Here is a 23812-nt window from a genome sequence, read left to right on the forward strand (position 1 = left end):
AAATATACTAATACGTTGTGATACTATTACATGGTTAAGTATTATGGTTATCATTGAACTTACCCGGCATGACAAATAAAGAAATAGTTAAACATTAAGAACCTGTAATAAGCTCCATTTTCGAATAAATAGAGCTGTAAGTTAGCAAACAGCACTGGTATTATCGTTTAAATGTTTGAAAAAATCCGAATCGTCTGCAGTTCAATTTGCGTCAATGACTAATGTTAAGCCAATTATTAAAGTTCATTTTTCAAGCATTTCTCACGAATGATCTAATAGAATTTTTCTTACCGATTTTTAAAATTGAGGACTAAACTTCCTCCGTTCACCTGCTGTCCAAAATTAAGACAAAGATCCAACAAACTCTACTTTTATAATTATGAATTGAAAGAGATGAACGAATTTTTTTAATTCGTTAAAAAAATTGTTTTAAAGGATAAATTAAGTTCAAGACAAAACTTTGGTACTAATAGAGAATAACATTGTTTAATACCATTGTTCTAAAACATAAATGACGTCATTGTAGTAATTCAGCCGCTAACGCTCATAATAAGATTTTGACTTGCTTGATTGTTTAGTAAAAAAAAGAAATTTAATCCTTCTGAATATCTTTTGATCTAATGATTGGATTTTCACGTAATAAAACTCAATCTTAGTGGTTCGAAGGGGAAGACTTAAAACATACTAATTAGTTAATACGGACGATATATTAAAGTTACAAAATCTAACACAGGAACGTTCTTTCTCTGTATAAACATGCCTTTCTTCGATAAATTTGGGTTTTTCAGATTAACTTCGTGATGGATTAATAAAATTATTTTTTGTTTAATTAATTTGATTAAATTTATAAAGTTTGACAAAATTATTTAGTAATTTGCTTAATTTTGATTCTATGAAATGCTTACGTGTTAATTTTTATAGATGTCTTGTGCTTATGTAGACGAAAATACATTCTGTAAAGCAAATTACAATTTATTTTAAATATTATTTTAAATCTTCACCATTTTTTGAGCATGGAAAAAAATCCTGGTAAAATCACCATACTTGAATAGTAAAGATATTTCTAGGGAAATAAATCCCAATCTAGTGAAATAAACCCAAAAGATTAAACCAAAGTATTCGGTATTTAAACTACTCATACGGTAATTTTACCGTTCGTTGTTATTACTGTTTACCGTTAATTCTGCTTTCCGAAATTTTAGTTCTTATTACAACACATTAAGTAACAAATACTAATCTCAAAAGTAAATTTAGCCAAATAAATGGTTTATATGCCTTGCTCTAAAATATCACGATAAAAATTAACGAAATGATTTACAAAACTATCAATCATTTTACCATTCATTTGGTAATTTTAACCTTTTCATATCTTTGCCTCTTACCAAATGGCAGGGTAATAATCTGTTTACACTTCTGCGGTTTATTTTAAGTGGAAGATTATTTAAATGTTTGATAGGAGTTAAATTATTGCTAATTATTTCTTATTATAATATAATTTCTTACTTGCAACAAGGGTAAAAAGGGCAAGAATGATGGCTTTAAATTTCGGCAAATAGAAGTGTTTTAAATATACTAAATTCTGGAAACCATACCATAGCGTCTGTTTTATCCATATTTCATGAGAGTGTGGGATTTATTTATTTATTTACGTAGGTATGTGGGCTTTTTCTTTTGTAAATGCACAGCTAACAAACTCTTTTCAGTTTGTAAAAAAAACAAATAGCACAATTTTAGGAAAGGCAGCAAGAATATACATCAAATGAGTAGTTTCTCTGCATTGATGAAAACGGGTAATAATCCTTAATCCTCGACAGTTGATAGCACTATACTAGTAGGTCAAGTTCCACGGTTCACCTCGATTCGACAAAGAAATCTGGACTCAAATAACATCAAGACCCAACCCCAAGATAATTTTTACGAACATGACATTAATTTAGGGTCAACAGTTAGTGACTATTTACAGTCTGATCTGAATTTACATGGTCATGATATCTTTACAAACATAAATTCATTATTACGGTCATTGAATAGAAAAAATTTTCTCGGCCTCCATTTTACCACGGTTACATTTTAAGGGGTGGTTTTTTTAAGGAAAAAGATATTACTGCGTATTTAATGTTTAAAAATTATAAAAATACGGATAATTACAGTGAATTTACGTTTTAATGAAAGAAGTTAACTCGTTGCACTTACAGTTTTATTTTTTTTAGCATATTCTGTTCAAGTAAAGAAAAAAAATATATACATATAATCGATTGAAATTCAATTTCGAATTGTAAAACATATCAAAGTTCAATTGAATGAATTCAATTATTGAAAATTCTCAATGTTAAATCTTGCTTGAAATTGTTTTTCAGCGATCAGAGATTTTCAGCAAATGTAAAGAGATTTTTCGCTAAGTTCTAAGCACATGATTGAAAATATGAAACAAAAAATTCAAAGGCGTTCTCCAAGAATGAAATGAAATGTGCCCACAACAAAAAAAGTTTCTTTTGCAAGATTTTTTAGAATAAATTGAAATGGTTTTTCAATAATTTCAATCTTGACTGCACAAATTTATTATAATACATTTAAATTGAGCTAAAAAATAATATCATTTTATTTTAAGCAAATTTATTAGAGACTACACGCAAAAATACCGATTTACTCAAACAATAATTTCAGTTATAATAAAATATAAAATAACTTTTTTAATAACTTGTTCCTATTTTGATATAGATTGAATACTTATAACTAAATGTTACGGTGAAACACCGAAATCTAAAGAATGTCGACATTCACTGGTGAATGTCAACATTCACGTAGGCGCTTGGTGTATGTCCGAAATATTTGCTAAATACCCATATTTCTGACTCTCACCGGTGAATGTCTACAATCACATAGTCGCTTTGGTAAATGTCCGAAATATTTGTTATATCCAATTTTATATTAATTTATCCGTTAATATTATTATATTTATTTGATATATTTATATTTATTCTATATTTTAATGCTTACTGACGATAGATTAGAAGAAACATCAGTGTTTGGAGTATCGGGCAAATATATACCGGGCAATGGCACTTGACCTTAAAAAAACATCAGTGTAGGATATACCGGACAAATGTACACCGGGCCGTGGCACTCAATAGAAAACATCAGTGTAGGGTGAAAATATCGAATAAATGTAATTATATCCACGAATAAATTCATATCAAATCGAATGTAATAAATATTTCGGACATTCACCAAAGCATATCTGTGATTGTCAACATACACCGGTGAGAATCCGAATGTACAAGAATGTAATGAAATATTCGATCTTTCACCGACGTATTTGGTGTTTGTCGACATTCACCGGTGAAAGTCAACAACCACCGATTTCGGTCTTTCGTCGTGACATATGTATATATATATATATATATATATATATATATATATATATATATATATATATATATATATATATATATATATATATATATATATATATATATATACCCCAAATGAATGCAGGTGATACGTGTATACTTTAAAATTATGTAAGGTTGTATAAATGAAGGATAAAACCTATAAACGGTTTTCTATTCCTGTATGCAGGCTCTGATTTCTAAATAAGTCACCCTATGAAAGATGGATATGTGTATTCTGTGAAATTATATAAGGATTATGAATGAAGGATAAAGTCTATAAACGGCTTTCTATCCAATTGTACAGACTGACTTTTAAATTAATTTCCCTATGAATGATTTTTTTTTAGTCTGCTAATTTAATCAATCCGTTAAACATTTTTATTATTATTTCAATTTTATTACATTTCTACTAATTTTTTCTCATAGATGGCAGCACTAATATTTTACTTAAAAAAAAATTTTCTTCTTCTTCTATCAAATATATATATATATTTTAATTTTATTTTATTCGATTCAAGCTATAAGCGCAACTTCCAATATTTTACATCTTCGCGATTTTTGTTAACTGTTTTATTATTGTACTTTTAAACCTAAACCGCGTTTTAATTCACGCCGGTAAGTTTGATTTCTTTTTACATTTTTCTTTTATTTCATGATTTTTTACAACATAAGGTTTTCTGCGATATCGACACATATAAAGAATAATTTTTATCTTAGGATAATTATTCTTTATTCAGAAATATCGCATTTATAGCAATAGATGTGTCTTGATAACGACTATTTGCTTTTACCATTCTTGTTTCTCTACAATTTAGTTTTTTATTTTATTAATGTTTTTCATGTTAATTTGTGTATATATATATATATATATATATATATATATATATATATATATATATATATATATATATATATATATATATATATATATATATATATATATATATATATATATATATATATATATATATATATATATATATATATATATATATATATATATATATATATATAACATGCAATTTTCATATTACACGACATGGTTGGAGAGCAAGCAGTGAACCATTAGAAGGTATTCGTTACTGTCACATAAAAGAACGAAACATCAAACGGATATAATAGGTACTAAATTAATTTTATTGACGGCACGAGTGGCAAAATGTTATAAACTGCTCAAAAGAGTGGTAATGCAGATTGTCGGAGTAACGAACGGCTTACGTCATTTAATTTGCATCCAACTAATTTAGAACCTCTTCTATCCATTTGGTGTTTTGCTCTTCCATGTGACAGTAACATGTGAAAAATTGTGGGGGTTTTGAATGAAAAATAATTTTCGATATTCAATGAGTAAAATTATTTTTGACTTTTTTCTCAGATCTTTCTGGGAGTTGGAAGATCTTTATTTGTATAAAATTTCACAGCTAGCTTATAGGTTGCATGTAACAGTATTTCTATAATAAAAATGGATTGCTTCTATAATTTAAATTAGATATTTTGAAATTCAAGATGAAAAACAATAAATACAAACTAATATTTTGACAGATCTCTCAAACGTTTCATGAGGTTAAAGCCGAAGAAGATATTATTTGATTTTAATAAAAATATATACTTTTCAATATTTACTTTAGGTAATAGCTTTTTTCCCTTTGATACTAGTTGAAAATTAGAAAAACTAGTTTTTTCCTCATTCCAAACGATAACCCCTAACTATTGCATTCAATGCACTGATAAGGGTGTAGAAAGGTTTATAATACTCTTTTTAAAAATACAAAAAGACTTTTCTCTACCTTACAAATGATGGTTTAGCTAGTCTTATACTTGATTTGACCACGCATACACTTCATTAATTCATCTCTTTCTCATTCATTTCATTAAATAATGGGGGGAAATTAACATTATATATTTGATATATTTTCGAAATACTGCTATAGATACGATTGATGAACATTGAATCGAATTTTTATCTTACTTTTTTGAAATTCAATTTCTCAGGAATTATTCAACCAATTTTGATCAAATTTTGTATTTTGCCATGTAAAATTATATTCTTTAAAATGATTTCAAAAATTATGTACCTTACATTTCAAAATTTTTGGGGTTATTATTAAATAAAATGATAAAAAAATTATAAATATTTAATGAAGATTTTTTTTGCATGGAATTATATTTGCATAAACGAATTTTATAATTGTGTTAAAAATTTTTCTATTCATTTGAAATTTTTGAGGTATGGTGAATTACGCAAAAATTAAATTAATATTAAGGTGTCCAATTGTTGCAGCGCTCACCTGACCGAACTATTGGTACCACATTATCCAGATTGCGGCTACCTCAGAAATCCAAATCCGTCAAGAAAAAGTATGTTTAATTAGAGAAATACGTTTTTGTGTCTGATTTCGTACCTTAAAATATCGTCTGCTCTTGTTAACTAACATGTTTGAGATAATCCATTAGATCGATTATTAGATCAAAAGTTATTCAGGGTGGTCTGTTTTTTTTCGCACTGTACATCATGATATTTTTAGTGGTAACATGGACTACCTCATTTAAATTAATTTTCCATTACGACTGGTAAGTTTCTAATAGTTTGGTAAGTTTTTTGTTTGTTGTCTGGTAACTTTGTTGTTTTACATTTTTCAGATCTATTAGCTATATTAGAAATACTTTGCTTAAAATAAAATTGAATAATTTAATTTTAAAAAAGAAGTAATGCAAGTCTCTGTTAGGAAAATAACGCGGAACACAAAGCCAAAAATTTTTCTTCATAATTAAACAATGAATATTCATTTTTTTTAAAAAAAAAACTTCTTATATTCCTCCTCTAATTATACCTCTAGTATGCAACAATTTTGAAAGTACTAAAAATTTCTTTATATAAACAAAAAACTAAACACCTATCCAAACATTACACAACCTAATATAACTTTACATTCGAAGCATGGCATATAAATACACTATTTTTCTTTACACTTAGCTAATCGTGATATTTTTTCTACGTATTCAAATAAATTTCTAGAGAAAATATTCTGCGAGTCAGCAAAAGAAGATTACTTATATAACAACAGCGAAGATGGATTAGGATTTATAAAAAAAATTTTATCATTCAACAAATTGACACAATAAAGTATGTCGCATTGCATGAATGGAAGAACTCTATTCTAAGAACCATATTTAAAAAAATAAAAGAAGAAGGAACATTTGAAAAATTGATGTTGCATATTTGTAAACTTGTGCCGACATCTCTAGAGCATTGCTGTGTGAAAAGACATAAAACTAAGCATTATAGACATCATTTGGACCCTTCATCCCCTCTATCAGAAAATTCTAAGACAGATAAAAAAAATCGATCGATTGATTTCGTAGAAAACTTCTCACGCAAGTCCCAAGATGAGATACGGAGTGCCCACTGGCAACAAAAACAAGTTAGTTTATCTATGGACGTTAGTAATGCAGCATTCTGTAATTTTTTTTCACTGTGTACTTCCTTTGGACAATCTCACTCATTCAAAGGAAAATATAATTGCCTACATTGATCACATACTAGAAAAATTATCAACATGTATTAACGAAGTTGTCATATGGACGACCTCTCATTTGAAGAATATATAGCCACTGTTTTACTCGAGTTTCAACAAAAATATAATTTTGAAATTGAGTGGAATTATTTGAGCACTTCACGTGATAAAGTGTCTGGGGATAGTGTCGGTGGGTACAGATGTCAGGAATAGGTTAAAATTATTTTCATTGATGGCTAAAGTTTTTGGAAGCAGCAAATAAAACAACTAATGTATAGTTCAGATTAATTACAAATTATGAGATAGAAATAAAGTTTTAAAAGTAACTAAAGTATTTAAAACTGCTCAACAGAAAGAAAATATTTCTAAAATTAGTTGCACATGAAGGACAATCAAGAGGCAATATGTTAACAAATTGTAATTTTGCACGAAAAGAAGAGTCGCAAGTTCAAAAAAATCGTGATTGTTATTTCACAGAATATCAAGATAAATTATATCCAGTAAAAGTTTTAAAAAAAAGCAGATAATATGAAAAAAGAGTATAAAATGAAGACAATGGAAGAGATAGGAAAATTTTGGAAATGGTCAAATGAGAAAGATTTGCCAATTTATGCCAAACATAAATTTATTGAAAAGTTAGGACATCCAGTTTGCCTTTAATTCTCAAAATCACTTCAAGTTTGATTGAGTATCATGTGTATACATCATCAAATTAATTAATATGCTTGATTCTAACTTCAAGTATTATGTTGGTATTTTTTTTCTTCATAAATTTAACATAATTTTATTTCAATTAAATATATTTAAAATAAATGAATTTTATCTGCAATTATATGTAGCGTGAGTCACAAAATCTCTGTAACGAGAGTCACATTAAGTTAATCAAATTTTAATTAAAATACGATTTTAATCTGAAATCGAATAGGACATTATACTTCAGTAAAATTTTAAGTATTTCCATTGATAAATAAGTCTAAAATTATTGAAATTTGGAGGATATCATTACTTCAAATATCTACTTGTATTTTATGTTCTTTTTACGGTAATGTGAATCACACGGCTATTTTTGTAAACCCCGCTAAAAAACAAACAGGTATTATTTACTATAATACATTGTTTTAATCCTTATTACAAACTATGTTTAAAAAATTTAAAAAAAAAAGAAATAAGCATCTGTTTTAAAACGTAAACGTATTTTTTCGAAGCATAAACGCTTGCGAATGCAATGTGAATCACGCAGGATTAATTCAGCAGCAGTTTTCCCTCCTTAGAATTCTTTTTAAACTGCATTAGAGTTTTTGTTATAGCAGTTGATATTATTTTTGTTTCGAAAGAGAACGGCAGTAATAAAAAAATATAGTAATAAAATAATAAAAGTAATAAAAAAATATTAAATGAGTAGCGCTGTTATCAAACTTTTGAAATCAATTTAAAATTAGGAGTTAAATAATTTGGTTTAGGGAAAAGGTACGAAAGCTTCCATCTGGTCTTTAGATTATTCTAGTTTGCTTATTAATCTTCTTTTCTTTTCGGGATTATTTGAACTTAACATCTCATGAATAACCTTTTTGACATTATAGTGTTAATTCTTGTTTCTTTTAATTTAATCTTTCATGTTTTTTAATGCATTGTTTCGTTTTATCATTAATTGATAAAATCAATTGACATAAGGTTAAGCCTATATTATCAACCTTATTTACTCACATATCGTCGCTTTGAAACTAAACCGTGGTAACTCAAAAAAGCAAGTTTTTCAGGAGAGCGATTTCAAACTTTCCGCGCTAATACTAATGGCGGCAATGCGATGACGATTTATCTACTCTCTAAATTAACTTTATGGAACTATAAAGATAACAGGTTGCTTTTCTAAAATGGTGACTTTTTTTACACAAAATGACCCAAAAATCTAATTTTTCGACTTTTTTGAGTTACAACGGTTTAGTTTCAAAGCGACGATATTTTCTAGTCAGCATAAAGACATTTGAGCTCGCATCGACCACAACTCTGAGCCAAAAGTATCCTCAGAGCCGCGATGGCTCAGGGGATAGAGCATTCGCCTTCCAATGAGGCGAACCGAGTTCGAATCCCAGTCAATACGAATTCCGCATCCGGCTTGCACTGACCACAGTGCTAACGTGAAATATCCTCAGTGGTAGACGGATCATTGATTAGAGTCCCCTTGCCGCCAGGCTAACCGTGGGAGGTTCTCGTGGTCTTCCTCTCCATGTAACGCAAATGCAGGTTAGTTCTATCAAAAAATCCTCCAAGAAGGCAAATTTCTCCCAATACTCGATCCAGGAGTTACCTTGTCTTCTGGATTGGGTTCAAAGTTACTAAGCAACGGAGTTTAACATTAGTTGTCGTAAACCCAAAATTGTGTCGACTGTTCAGCGACGGATATTATTAAAAGTATCCTCAGAACCGGGATAGCCTAATCGGTAGAACTCTGGGCCCATGTCCAAGAGGTCGTGGGTTCTATCCCCGCTGTCTGAGGACTCCCCGTGTAGTAAATGGTAACTGATGCACGTTAAATTTGCCAGATCAAAATGTCCTCAATGTTCCCATAACAAATCATAACTTTGGGCGTACTGATCCAGGAATTTCCTTGTCTTCTGAAATGGTTCAAAATTACGAGGCTACGGAGTTGAGCATTAGTTGTCGTAAACCCAAAAACTGGGTCAGCTGTTCAACGACGGATATAAAAATATTTAAAAAAAAATATATGAAAAATATCCTATGTGGCAAGCGAATCATGGGTTAGAATCCCTCTGACATATGGCTAACCAAAATAGGTTTTCATGGTTTCCTTCTCCATGCAACGCAAGTATAATTAGTTCCATCAAAAAGTCCTCCACGAAGGCTACTTTCGGTCTTAAGGCCTAATCCAGGAGTTCCCTTATCTTCTAGTTTGGGTTCAAAAGTACAATGCTACGGAGTGTTGAAAATTGAAAGATATAAACCCAAAATTGGCTCTACTGTTCAACATCATTTGTGAAATGAAATCAGTCAACGGCCTATTATTTATAATAATCAACTAACGAAATACGTTCAATAACATCTTCATAGTATTTGTTTAAATAAACAATTCTTTCTCATTCATTTTTATCCAATTTCGCATTTTCAACATTCTTTAGATCGAAATTACATGACTGTTTACATAAATCAAAAGATATATGCATTCAATTTATAAAATTGTCTCAGTCTATGTTGAAAGAAAACAAGATTCTTAAAGTATGTATTTAATGAAATCAATATTTCACTTTAGAAAAAGGGGAAAAAATGCGTATGTTCTCGTCTGCTTCCTTTTGTTCAACAACATTTCAAATCTTTTTCAATACTTGAAAGAATTTCATTTTTCTTTTGGGAAAAAAAGTTTTTTATGAAGAAAACCAACAACCAAGACATAGAAAAAATATTCTATTCAGTTTTAAAAATGATATTGCTGTTTCCTGAGTATTACTTTATTCATATCGAATAGTGTTTCCAGCGTTTAAGAATTTTGTTTCAACATTCCTTTTTTTTGTTAGTTACGATAGTTTTTGTTATATATGTCGGCATCTTGTTGATAAACAATTTTTACACACTTTTTTGTGTTAAAGCATTTATTAGGATGGTTCTTAATAAACGAAAATAATCTCCATGAGCATCATTTTAGCAAGTAGTATTGATTTAGATTGTGCTGATCTACGCGCATATATTCAAAAAGAGTTGTCAATTTAACTGTGCCTATAAATTAAACAGGTTGTACCTTTTTGTAATTTTTTATTAAAAACAATGAAATATAAATTTAAAAAGAAAAGAATTTGAAAACTACTGCAGAAATTAGAATTTTGAGATATATCTTAAAACAATAGTTTCCCATTATTTTGACCCATTTCCCACTTTTCATCATTGCTAGATGCTCATTCCCCCTTTAAAAACCATATGTGCCAAAAATTTGATAATTTCTTAACACATTTTAAGAATTTAACAACGAAAGAATAAAAATTTGAAATATCAATGCTTTTATAGTTTATTTTTATGCTAACAAACTAATTGTTTAAGTGAAATAAATTTATGACACTTAAATTATTCAATAAAAAGTGCTAGTTTAGTTAACCAGAATGCAACTTTTTTAATGTATATACTATTGTTTTTCTTTGCTAACTCTTAGGTACAAGAAGTTGCGATTTTAAAAACAAAACGTTGGTCACTTGCAATTTATTTATTCCAGCCATCTTCTCATTTATAATGTAAATTAAAAGCATGTAAATTAAGTAATAAGACGACACAATTGAAAAAAGGCTCTGATTTCTCTGCGGTCATTAGTGTATGATTTACGAATTAATAACCATAAGCCTCTGAGTGATTTTTCTTCAATTTGTTTCTTTGTCCGGGGGATCCCTTTTTTTTTGCTATCTAACAAAATATTCCGACTTTTTCTTTTAACTGATGAAAAAAAAGGATTTAAGACTAAATTTAATTTCTCATCACTTTCTGAAGTTAGAATGGAAAAAGGAAAACAATACTACAAATACATATATACTACAAAGGAAGACTAGAAGATGTTCTTCCACTTCAAACTGTGAATCCTCCCTAGTTCATAACCACTGTCATAAAATTCCATGAAGCATATTTTCAGTCATTTTTCCTTGATAGGAAAAAATTCCACTCATAATTTCTATAACTAGATACAGTTTTACATTGCATTTAGAATTTACGATTTTCACAACTAATTGTAGATTATTTTATAATTAAATTAATTGTCTAGAAATATCGCTTGTTTCTTTAAACCCACTTTTAAACTTTAAAATCAGAATATTATTATGAAAAAGAGAATAATTTGCTAAATATAGCGTGATAATTTCCTCGGCATATCATCTAATTTTTAAGTTCTATTTTTTAAAGCAGAATATGATATATTATAATCCATTTGTATTAGAAACTGTTCTAAGACATGAGTAAGCAGGCAGTGCCAGAGTTGAAAGTTCTTCAGCTTATTTCTGACGCAAATAAAGATGAAGACTATTTGGGCAACAGGGGAGAAACTAAGAAGCCCTTTATAATTTGAAAAGCAATAAGATTGATACATCCGTCATCAAAATTTTGATAAATAATCCATTTCCGCACATTATTAGAACCTTGACATGATTTTAATTTCAATAAAGCCAAAATTATTATCACATCAGTTCATCTTGATGCCCTTTAAATTTGTTTCATTCATATGAATGCCAATTCCATAGTTGGCAACATGAGTTCTTCACCATCTGCAAGAAAAAAGGCTATCTGCCCTGATTGTCAGCGTAATGTCTCTTTAAACATGATTGATTACCGCGATTTTTTCTAGTTTTCATTCTTACCCCGCGAGTCTTGAGAATGGGTTCCAATTTCTTTTGCAATCATGCTAATGATGACTTCTAATTTTTTGTAATTTATTAATCCGACCTTTACTACCACGCTTTTTGTACGCTTTAATATTATATGACGTTTGTGTATGTACAGTGCAAAAAAAGTTAACATTCTGAATAGCTTTTATTCTAACGAACGAATTTTCACTCCACCTTTATCGTTCGAGGATTTAACGTTAAGTTTGCCAATGAACAGGAGTAGTCAATATTTCAAATTACAAAATGAGATACGGAAATGCACTTTATCTAAATAGACATGCAAACAGGTATTTTTTAGTGGATTTTGATTTGAGGGCGTGAAATATGAAGGGTCGCAATCTCGAAAATATGGTCTGAATAATTTAGGCAAGAGCAGTCGATTATTTTCAAGACCCCCTTTTTAAAATAAAAAATTAAAAAAATTGCGGGCACGTTTTATCTCGAGGATTTTCTTAAGCGAATCAAAAACTTTTTTCACAGAATACATTTATTCAAAGATAGCTTATATAAAAAATATTGTTTTGATAATTATTTACTTTTTTATTTAGTAATTCCTTTCAAAATAACTTAATATCGGAAATTTCTAAGTAATAATAGCAGTAATTAAAACGAGTTATAATTACTTACCTAAAAATTTTAATGAAATTCGTTTACATTTGTTGTGCTTCACATTTAATGCTTTTAGTGGTCTTCTATCGTTCATTCAAAGAAAAAATACATTTATTTTAACTAATTTTCTGAGTCAATAACATTTTTCAAGATAAATACAAATAGTTAGATTTCACAACACAAAATCTTGTCTGATAGACATGAATCGCATCGATATTTATCTCTCTACAAAAGAGTATTAATAATTTAATATTGAAAATAATTCTGAAACTCATTATTTATACATAGAGAAAAAATAACTCTTATTTAGCTCCAAACATCATTACGAAATATCAGTCTAGTCATCATGGAAATTTTTCTTGGGTATATGCATACATACAAAATTACTTCCATCAAAACAAAGGTATAAAACATTTTTTTTTCAATTTATTTTTCTATTTATTTGGCTACAAAATTCGTATTCTAATTTTTTCCATATTTTTTTTCTATTTATTTGTCTACAAAAAATATCTGTGCTTATGCTTAATTTAATTTCAAACAGAATGGTAATTTTCGAACAATCACACTCTAATTAGTAGTAAAATTGCCATTTTTCAGAATCTCTCTCTTTCTCTTTCTCTCTCTCTCTCTCTCTCTCTCTCTCTCTCTCTCTCTCTCTCTATATATATATATATATATATATATATATATATATATATATATATATATATATATATATATATATATATATATATATATATATATATATATATATATATATATTTGCTTTTGCAGCAAAAAATTAAAATATCAAGAGAGGGAGCAGTCATAAGCATGAAAGCGTAAACGTGTTTGCATTGAACATGTTTATATTTGTAAACACGTACAGGCTTGCAAATTTCTGAGTGAAAAAAAAATTTGGGGTGGACATCGGAAAGCTGAAAGTAGCTTATAAGTTTAAAAGCGAAATGTTCATATCAACAAACAAAGTGTTCTATATTATTAAATGCATAATTCCAAGAAACTGAAGTGGTAAGATATTACTAATGATTAAAGCACATTCGCTTCAAAATTATGCAGATTGGAAACAGTCGGCATGTTTCGAGTGCTCTAAAATAGGCACCCTCTTTCTAGAAAATAGGCGCCTACAACAACAAAATTAGTCCGTCCCTTAGGGAAAAAATTTCAAAAGTTTAGAAACTTTGTATTTTACCACTTCCACGTTCCGAGGATCAGAGGATCAGAATATGTTCATTAGTAAGATTCTCAGCATAAAATAATACAAAGGTGAAAAAGTGTGGGATTTATCACTGCTTAGGCGTCGTAAGTATTGCTGGCAAATTTCACGAAAGTTAATTTTATCTTACCTTACTTATAAAAGTATTATGCAAGTTTTAAAATGAAATTTTTAAAAGTCATAATATCCCAATTTCAAAAATAAAATATTTATCAGGGTATTCTATACGAAGAAAAAACATTCTGGTAAAATCTCCTATCGTATGGTAATGATATTTCTAGTAAAAAAGCAATACACTCTGGTTAATGAAACCAAAATATGCTGTAATTATACCATTATTTCTTTTGGTAATTTTACCTTTTATACGGTAACTGGAAATTCTGATTTTCAAAATTATAGCTCTTATTACCACACATTTAGTAAAAAATACGAAAATGAAAAGTATATTTAAAAGAAAAAATTATTTTTATGCCATATTCTAAAGTTATGATAAAATTCCGAAATATTATCAAATTTTATCACAGATTAAAACACCATATTTTATTGCTAATTTTGCCAAAATCCTTAACAAAACAGTTCCGTAAAAATTACCAAGCTTTTGGTGCTCCAATAGAGCCAAAAACATGGTAATACCATATTCTGGTAGTTTTGATAATACTTTTTTTATCAATGAAGAAGGAATAGTATAGAAAAATTTGCACGTCGCTTAACTAATTAGTAACTAAAAATTCATCGAAATAAAAGCCTATTTCATGTCGATAAATAAGCCATATAGTTTTTAATTTATAGTTCAGTAAGTTTTTTATTCTTATTTTGGACAAAATATCGATTAAAAATTTAATTAATATTTGAATTGCAAATTGTTCATTTTAAAACATTTTATCGTATAATACTAAGTTGTGAAAATCAATCATTTATTTAGAAGCAAAAACTATTTAATCATCTTTAATCTAAGCTTTAATCATCTATTCCTCAGTATAAAATGAATGTGTTGATAAACATATTCAAATGATTTGTGTAATCACTAAAAGATTTCGCCATCTACTCATTGCCCTTCATTAGCGCCATGATTACTTTCTATTTCCTGACAATAAAAGCCTTTTTAAATCAAAATTAAGAATTATTCAATTAAAAGATTATAAAATTTTTCATTATATTGATACGAATATGGTTTTACATATAAAGCTCCTTTTCCATCGAAATAGAGTGTAAAATTAGTCGTTTTATATTGTTGTAATTTTAATTTTTCCGCAAAATTTGTTTTAATTTTTAGTTGTTATGGCGCGTTAAGTATGTTTCATCAAAGAGATAATTTGAGAATAGTGAGAACAATGAATTCTTAGTATTTCTCTGAAATTTAAAATAATAATTTTATACTTATTTATTGTTTAATTCCAAACGTTAATGGAGCACAGTTTAACTTAAAAAATTTTATAAAATTAGATGTAACTGATAAAAAACGTTTCATTTTAAAAGATTATCAAAACTTAAAAGAAATAACAGCATAAAACAATAATGAAAAGCTATATTAAATTAATGTTATAGCAAACACCGTTAAATATGAAATAAAAGTGGATAAATAGGAATAATTTTACAAGCAAATACCGTAATATGTTGTCGCGGTTCTTATTTTCCATTTTAATGAAACTATGACTAAATTACCTGAAATTAAATATAAATTATATGATAGTTTAAAAAATATTAAACAAACGTTTATTAAACACCTCAAAGTACACTGTTCGAAATTTCTCCGAAATAATGGTTCGAAAACAATGTATTTAATTGTTATTTTACCATATTCAAACAAAATAATCAAATAATCATAAATTAAATGGTATTTAAACTGCTAACTGTGAGAAAAACTATTTTTTACCTGATTTTGACTCAATACGGTTAGACAACCAGAATTTTAAAGCCGAAACTAAGCCCATTTAATGAAGGCGCTTAGTTCCTTGCTGATGGGTACATCTGTAATTTAATCTGTCAATCACGTGACTAACAGAACTGGGGTTCGAGTCCCAACGTTGAAACCACAATATTTCCTCCACTCCTTCAGCACATGAAGAGTTTCTAAAGTCCTGCCCTCTCCAATGCTCATTACCTAACGAAACTCCTAGCTTCAATGTCGAGTTATTTTCTTTAATAGTTTTGAAATCATGCTATTTTCAAATGGTAAAAAAAGAAACGTATAGTTTACTATTCAAGGTTTAATAGCCATAATAGTTGTAAATAGGTACGTAAAAATTGTTTCTCACCGTTAATTTTATGGTTAATTGGATAGACAGACTGATGCCAGTTTTTTTACCATAATTTCGCATGAGAATTCTAACAGTATAAAACAAAGGAACCGTTTCATAAAATATACAGAAATAAAATACAGTTAAATATTGAATTATATATAGATAAATTGATTATATTTTGTAAAATATTTCTGGATTTCTGTTAATCAAGTATATCTGCATAAAAAAATTTATGATCCAATAAAAATTAATCGATATGAAATAAAAAATGGCTTGAAAATATGTTTTTTTTGTGTTTTATCAAGACAAATTTGTTTATATCATACATTAAAAAATATTATTTTTTTTAGGACACAAGAACACATATTGTGTCTGAGTTGTATGAAACAGAGATGTCTTATGTTGAGTCTCTTCAAATAATTTTAAGGGTAAGTGACAATTTTTAAATATTACAATAATTTTCAATCTATAGATTAAAAATGTTGACAGGATTCACACGTTTCTCTTGAAACACTGTGATATCCGTGTGAAACTGCATGCTCTGTTGTTAATAATATATTTAAAAAATAAAAATTTTGATGAAGACTAGGAGCCATGTTCCCCTACTCGCTTCTCTCATGATTGCTTCACATTCCTCATTGTTTTTATCTTAAAAGTGGACATTTTCCACGCAAAAAAAGAGAATATTGTGCTAAAAATTATATAATTATTATATTACCATGTAGCAACATCACGTTAAGAATCGTAACAAAGGAAATGATGCTCTTGATTTAAAAAATATTCAACTGCACATGGAAAAAAATTAAACATAGGAATACAAAATAGATGACATAAGACAATTTTCTCGATTGAATAATAATTACTTATTACATCATACTTCTGTTGACTTTTCAATTTACCTTCGTAATTTTAAGCTTCCAACACATATGGTTTTATCACAGCATAACGAAGTCCAACGCTAAACTTAACACCCAACACAGCGACAGTGGTTCTTAAAATTTATTAATAAGAAGAGAAAACTTATTCTAAAATTCTTCATTTTTTACTGTATACCTCGAATCTTCAATTTTTTTAAATAGGAGTCAAATCCAATTGAAATCACTTCAAAAAAGAATTTTTTAATAACTACAACTTATGCATAAATTGAAAAATATGTTCTTAATTCTCAGAGTAAACTTCTTTAATTTCTCTCTTATTTGAATTTTTGCCTTGAATTTTTTTTTATTACAACTATTCAGACAGTCACATGTTTCAGTAATATTTAGGTTTATTTATCTATATTTTGAGCAAATAAATATTAAAACTTAAAGCACACTTTTTAGTGCATATCTCTTTGATTTCAAGTATACATTCAGAAACAAAAGTTCTGAAAGAAAAGGTGCAAAATTTTACACTGTTAAAAATTTCTCAGAAAAAATGGTTAAATAACAATTTATTTAATTGTTATGTCACCACATTCAAGCAAAACAGTCAAATAGCGACAGATAAGATGGTAGTCCAAATGTTAATTTTCAGAATAACCATTTATTAACTGCTTTCACATTGACCAATCAAAATGTTTTCGCACTAGTTAGGCTCACCTAATGAAGCCACTTAGTTCCTTGCAAATGGACAGGGCTAATCTGTCAATCTCATAAACCGACAGAATGGGGGATCGATTCTTCGCGTAGATTTTATATTTCTCCCATTCTCTTCAACGCATGCAGAGTTTCCAGCGTTTTGCTCTTACCAATTTGTGACTCTGGGCTATTAGAATGCGATACTCACATTCACGTAAAAACGGGCAGCACCATGAAGCTGCTAAACTATATACAATGCCCAGTTAAATTACTTTTTTTACGATTTTTAAACCATACTAGTTGTAAACAGAATGAACGGAACGGATAAAAAATGTTCTTGACTGTAAACTTTTCGGTTAATTACTTGAACAGACAGCTGTCGGTTATTTTACCGTAATTTTAAAATGAAAATTCTAACAGTGTATTATGAAAGGAACCCTAATATCCAGAAAAGCAGTTGGCGTTTTGAAGGTCCGTACTGACATAAAGAAGCACCAATTCAAGTTTTCCTTAAACATAAGAGTAAGTTCAAAATTACGTTAGTAGGAATCTGAAATTTGCCACCAAAAAATAACATAACCCAAAAGTAACATAATTCAAATACAACTCAATAATTATTTGAAAATCGCAATTTAAAATTATGTTAAATGAGTGAAGGAAATGAAATATCTCTCTAAATTCATAGTATATTTTTCAACTTTCAAAAATATATTGTTTTTAAAATTAAACCAGTTAAAACAATAATGGACCTTTTCTAAAATAATTATCAAAAAAAAAATCAGAGAGATATTTTTCTTCTAGAACTCCTCACTTTTAAATAATGGAATGAGAAAAGTTTAACGTCAAATTTGTGATCAACCAAGCAGCGAATTTTAACATACTAACCATTTTCCATGTAAAATATGTTTAAAAAAATTGAGATGAAAAAAAAAAACACTTTTTTTAGGCTTACGAAAAATGTCATTTGTTGTTCTTAGAAATGCCCATCTTAAGTATACATAGGTTAAAAATAGTTAGCCCCTTTCTTCTTTTAAAATTGCCCGTTGAACATTAAATTTTGGCATTTTTTATCCTTAGAAAAATAATGCGATTAATCCTTTTTCCAGACAGTAAAAAGTTATGACTTTATTTAATTTTTCCTGATCATGGACTTTAATTGATATTGAATGCTTTCTTTTCTAAGATGATTTTGTTCGTTTTTTTTTTTTTAATATTCTTTTCCTAATTTGAAACAATACATCTCAAAACAAAGATGGTTGAATTGAGTGTTCAAAGTATATTTCAGCAATTTTCTTTTACTTTATCATCTCAAAAATTTTAGTCATTGTTTCATAACATATTATTTTCTAAAAAATCAGCAATAAATTCAAAAACACTGAAAGCAAATTGAAGTATAGTCATTTATTTTTTAAATGAACCAAAAGTTTGAAATTTTAAAGCATAATATTGGAATGAAAAGCATAAGTTAAATAATGAACCATAACATTTTAATTAGGAGAAGGAGGGTTGTAACATATATTTTTTAGCCTGCCTTATATTATTAACTGTACGAATTTGAACGTTAAGAGAGAGAGATTTTTTACTTAACTTTCTTCAAAAAATAGCTGTTTTTCTTTTTAACTGGGCCAGTGACTCAGGGTCAGTGTAAACAAATCATAAAATTCATTATTTAATCAATTTTTGAATACATTGTACTATGCCAATTTTTTAACTGATGCACTTTAAAACATATTAAAAATAAATAGATGAAAGGATGTTCGAAATATAGTTTAATATTTAACGTTAGGTTCGCCATCAGGAAAATTATTAAACAACTTTAGATGTTGCTTTTTAATGCTTGAAAGGAAGTTTTAACACCAAAAAAACTCAAACAATCTGAAGGCAAACTGTAGTAATTCATTTCTAGAATAAACTAAAAAAATTAAAATAATGAACCTAATATTTTCAACTAGGAGTAGAAAATCCAAAAACTCTCAATCTAAAATTCAAAAACTTAAAAAATTGTTACAATTGTAATTAGTCTATTTATTTAAAAAATATTATCTACCTTTAATTTACTAATATATATATTTCAAAAACAAATGTATCATATAGAAAAATTTATCTCACATAACTCTTCTCAGGTGGTCATTATTTTTGCTTATTCTATTTTTCACACTTTTTCGAACAAAAAATCAATTTATATGAGATAAAAAAGATATAAAAGCTTATTTTATCAAAAATAACAAAGTTCACTTCATGCTCTTATATTATTATTATTATTGTTTAAAAGTTTTGTTCTGTTAATGTTCTGTTTGTTCTGTTAATGCATTCATTAAAGTTTAAGATTTTTTGAAATATTATCGAAATTAAATTGCAACTTTTCATTTTTATTTTGGTGTACTTCCCGTTTTTCAATATGTTTAAGCATCTCTTCTTTTTGAACATAAGTAATTTAAATGACTAGCTTCCAGCAAAATATGTACTATATTTTTTATTTTACTCTCAAAACTTACATTCCTGAGTTGAAAAAAAGGAAATGTAGCATTAATTTACTTCATCAAACTTTTTTAGCTATTTTTCAAGGCAAGCTTTTTATAAATGCATTGAAATTTGTATTATAACAATTTATAACCATTCAATAAATTAGTTAAAATTCCATTTCTTTTATAAAAAAAAGCATTTAATTCTATTCTAAGTAATTAAAAAAATTAAAGCGAAAATTATAACGAAATTTTCTTTGCTTTGGGAGAAACCATTTTCTGATAAGAGCTCCGAGTAAAAATTCCGTCAAAGTGATGAAATAATTATTGTCACTTCTTCAGGGAAATAAATTTTGTTAAAAGTAAAGAAATATTTTGCCTTTCTGTTTTTTTCCAAAAGAAGGGGTATCTAACGGGTGGTATTGTGGATCACTTTTTCGTGCGGATGCCATATAAGATCACCATATGAATATCACCCCAACAGCGCAATTAGAAACAGAATGGAGAGATAAATTACATTACAACTCACTGACGACCATACAGCACCGGTCGGCTTATTTCGTCAATATAGTTTCGATCGTCTAGTTTTAATTTTAATTAACAAACTCCCATCATGTTCTGGGTTGAGGAACTATTTTCTCATATATTTGAGAGTTCGCCTTTCGTCATGTGATTTCATGACAAAATGATTCTCAAAATTAATGAAATGCAGCTCGACGATTGCTGAATCGTTAAAAGTGAAAGTTTTATTTCTGAGAATTAATGAATCTGAGAAACATGCCAAACAGAGAATGAATTGATTAAAGGCACACACTAAAAGGAATAATAATAAAATCAGGGAACACTTCGAACACATTTTAATATATAAAATCACATGACGAACTATCATATATTAACGAACGAATTCAAGAAAAATCTGGAACAAAATATAGCGAAATAATTTCAATAAATATTTTTTGCCATAATTTCATATATTATTAAAAACATTTTTAACTTGACGATACCATCGTTAAACACTAAACAATTATGAAATTCGAAATTAGGGGAAACAGCAGCTAGTATGGACAAGTTTACTAAGTTTTCCACAAAAAAAAATCATAATCAACTTATCATCATTTTTAACTTATAGTATAATAATTTGAGCGATTTATTCATTTCGAATGATAGATATATGCTAGTTTAGATGAGTACTTTTTAATTAACTTGATTTAAAAGCACACTGACTTGAGAACAGGTGTGGATAAATTATACAATTGAATATTTAATTTATACTTTCACCAATAAAAAAACAAATAAAACTAATTACAATTTAAAAATACTGTCTAGAATAGATAATCTGAGAAAAGCTTATTTCAATGAGTATTAAAACTTAATAAATGATATTTAAATATTAAATAAATCCCAAATATTACATTGGAAGCCAATTATTAATCTTTATTTAATAGAGGAAAAGATTATTTTATTAATTAAATTAAATTTTGCCTTTTTAAGTTTTTTTAATCAACTGCAACTAATATGAATTGATAGAAAGTAATCAAATTGATGAAGTGGTATTAAGTGATGGCAAACAAGTTTTAATGTTCTCTGCTTTAATGGCATTCTCCTTAATTACATATTCTTTTAACTAGATTACATCATGTTAGTTACGTAAACGTTTCCTGTCTTTGCTTTTATTTTCTGCCTCTTTGAAATGATAAAAATAATAGCTTTCTGGGGACGTTTATACAAATGTTATCTGATAGAAATCATTCATATTATGATAAAAAAAAACTATTTCGCTTAAATTTCAAAAATCATCAACCAATTAAGTTAATATTGGCTAAATAACCAATAATATTTAGCCAATTAAAGGCTCAATATTATAATCATTCTTTTTACTTAATTGCATATCTTATGTGGATAGGAGAACGTTAGTTTCAAAAAGTAACGAATTAAAGTAAAGATATTTAAAGTTAAATTAAGAATTTCGAAGTAAAGAGTGAACTTTATAAAAATTAGCTAGTAAAGAAATACCTGGATAAATCAGAAAAGTAGTATGGTTAATTTACTTAAATCTAATAATAATTAATACCATAAACTTTCTTTTTTTTTGTCGTATGCCTTTTTCGGCAGTGGGGGGAACGATTGTTCCTGTTTTTCATTCTGCGCCATCTATGGCCAGGAATTCGACTTCTGCCACGCCATTTATACAACCACAACCCGCTTATGGGGCGGGTAACATTCACTCACATTCACACCCAAAGGAAAAAGGACATGTCTTGCCCGGGATTCGAACCCAGGACCTTTCTGATGCAAGGACAGTTCCCTGCCCCCTACACAGGCTGATCGGCTTAAACTTTCATTAAAATGAGTGAATATAACTGAATTTTAATGCTTTAGTTTGATTAGTTATTCGAGTGTAACACATTGTTTTCGTCTTTGCCAGCTAAGTTTAAACCTCTTTTATATTAAGCCCGAGAAAAGGTTGGATTACCATTATATTTAAGCATCATCTGATTCACCAAAATGCTCTGTTGTCATTTGCAACCACTGAAATATTTGACGAATGTGTTTCCACAATGGTGGGCCAGATCAATGCCTTCTGCGAGTTTCCAACAATATTTATCTTTTAAACTTATTTTCAAAAGTAATGAAGTATAAAGAAAAGTACTCAGTTTTTAAAGTAAGTTTATATATATATATATATATATATATATATATATATATATATATATATATATATATATATATATATATATATATATATATATATATATATATATATACAAAAATAAATAAGTACAAAGAAAAGTATTCACTTTAAAAAGTAACGAATTTCAAGAGAAAAAAAAAGCTTAACATCGAATTTCTATTAACGATTTAACGCTTTCCTTCACAGAGAATTTTTTATTGGAGAAGGATAAAAAAGAAAAAAAACCTGAGCAATGCTGTTTTAGAAACTAAGCAGTAAAACATTCTGGATAGACTTGCTCTCGTAATATCTATTAGACTTGAATAAACCGTATTTCTCTTTATTATTTCCTAAATCCTGAAAAGGAAACCTTTTCTTTGAAGCTTTTTAAGTTATTCTAAAAAAGAGCCCTATAATCTTTTTATGTTAAAATAAAATCTACTTTTCTAACAAACTTCGGTGCTTGTTGTATGCGTTTCTTAGAAAATATTGATTCACCTCACAATTTAACAAAATTAAGTTTTCGAAATTTATTCCGAATATCTTGGATATAATATTGATCTTCCTATTATTCCTTTGATATCTGTTTTCTATTGACTTTGAACTTCAAGCGTGAAAGCGAATAAATGATGTAGAAATTTGTTTGGATTTCAATTAAGTGTAGTGGACAGGTTTCAAAACCTATGAATAATGTAAACTGTCTTTTGAATAGGATGTTCAAACAGATTTGAAGCAAAAATGCGTTTCGTAACAGGAGAGCTACTCACTCAACAGAATTTGAA

The 23812-nt window shown here is 28.0% G+C and overlaps 1 protein-coding gene across 4 annotated transcripts in view; it reads left to right on the top strand.

Annotated features, from left to right (window-relative positions):
• LOC107455669 (rho guanine nucleotide exchange factor 17-like) overlaps nucleotides 1–23812 on the top strand; it is a 259700-nt gene that overhangs the window by 120402 nt on the left and 115486 nt on the right. For all 4 annotated transcript variants that reach the window (XM_087167607.1, XM_087167608.1, XM_043057607.3 and 1 more), the window contains exon 2: nucleotides 16689–16766. In XM_087167607.1, coding sequence (XP_087023733.1) covers nucleotides 16689–16766 — 78 coding nt within the window. The remainder of the gene's footprint in view (nucleotides 1–16688; nucleotides 16767–23812) is intronic.

The sequence above is a fragment of the Parasteatoda tepidariorum genome, chromosome 7 (assembly GCF_982258835.1).
Source record: "Parasteatoda tepidariorum strain Cologne lab strain chromosome 7, Ptep-v5.0, whole genome shotgun sequence".
Lineage (NCBI taxonomy): Eukaryota > Metazoa > Arthropoda > Arachnida > Araneae > Theridiidae > Parasteatoda > Parasteatoda tepidariorum.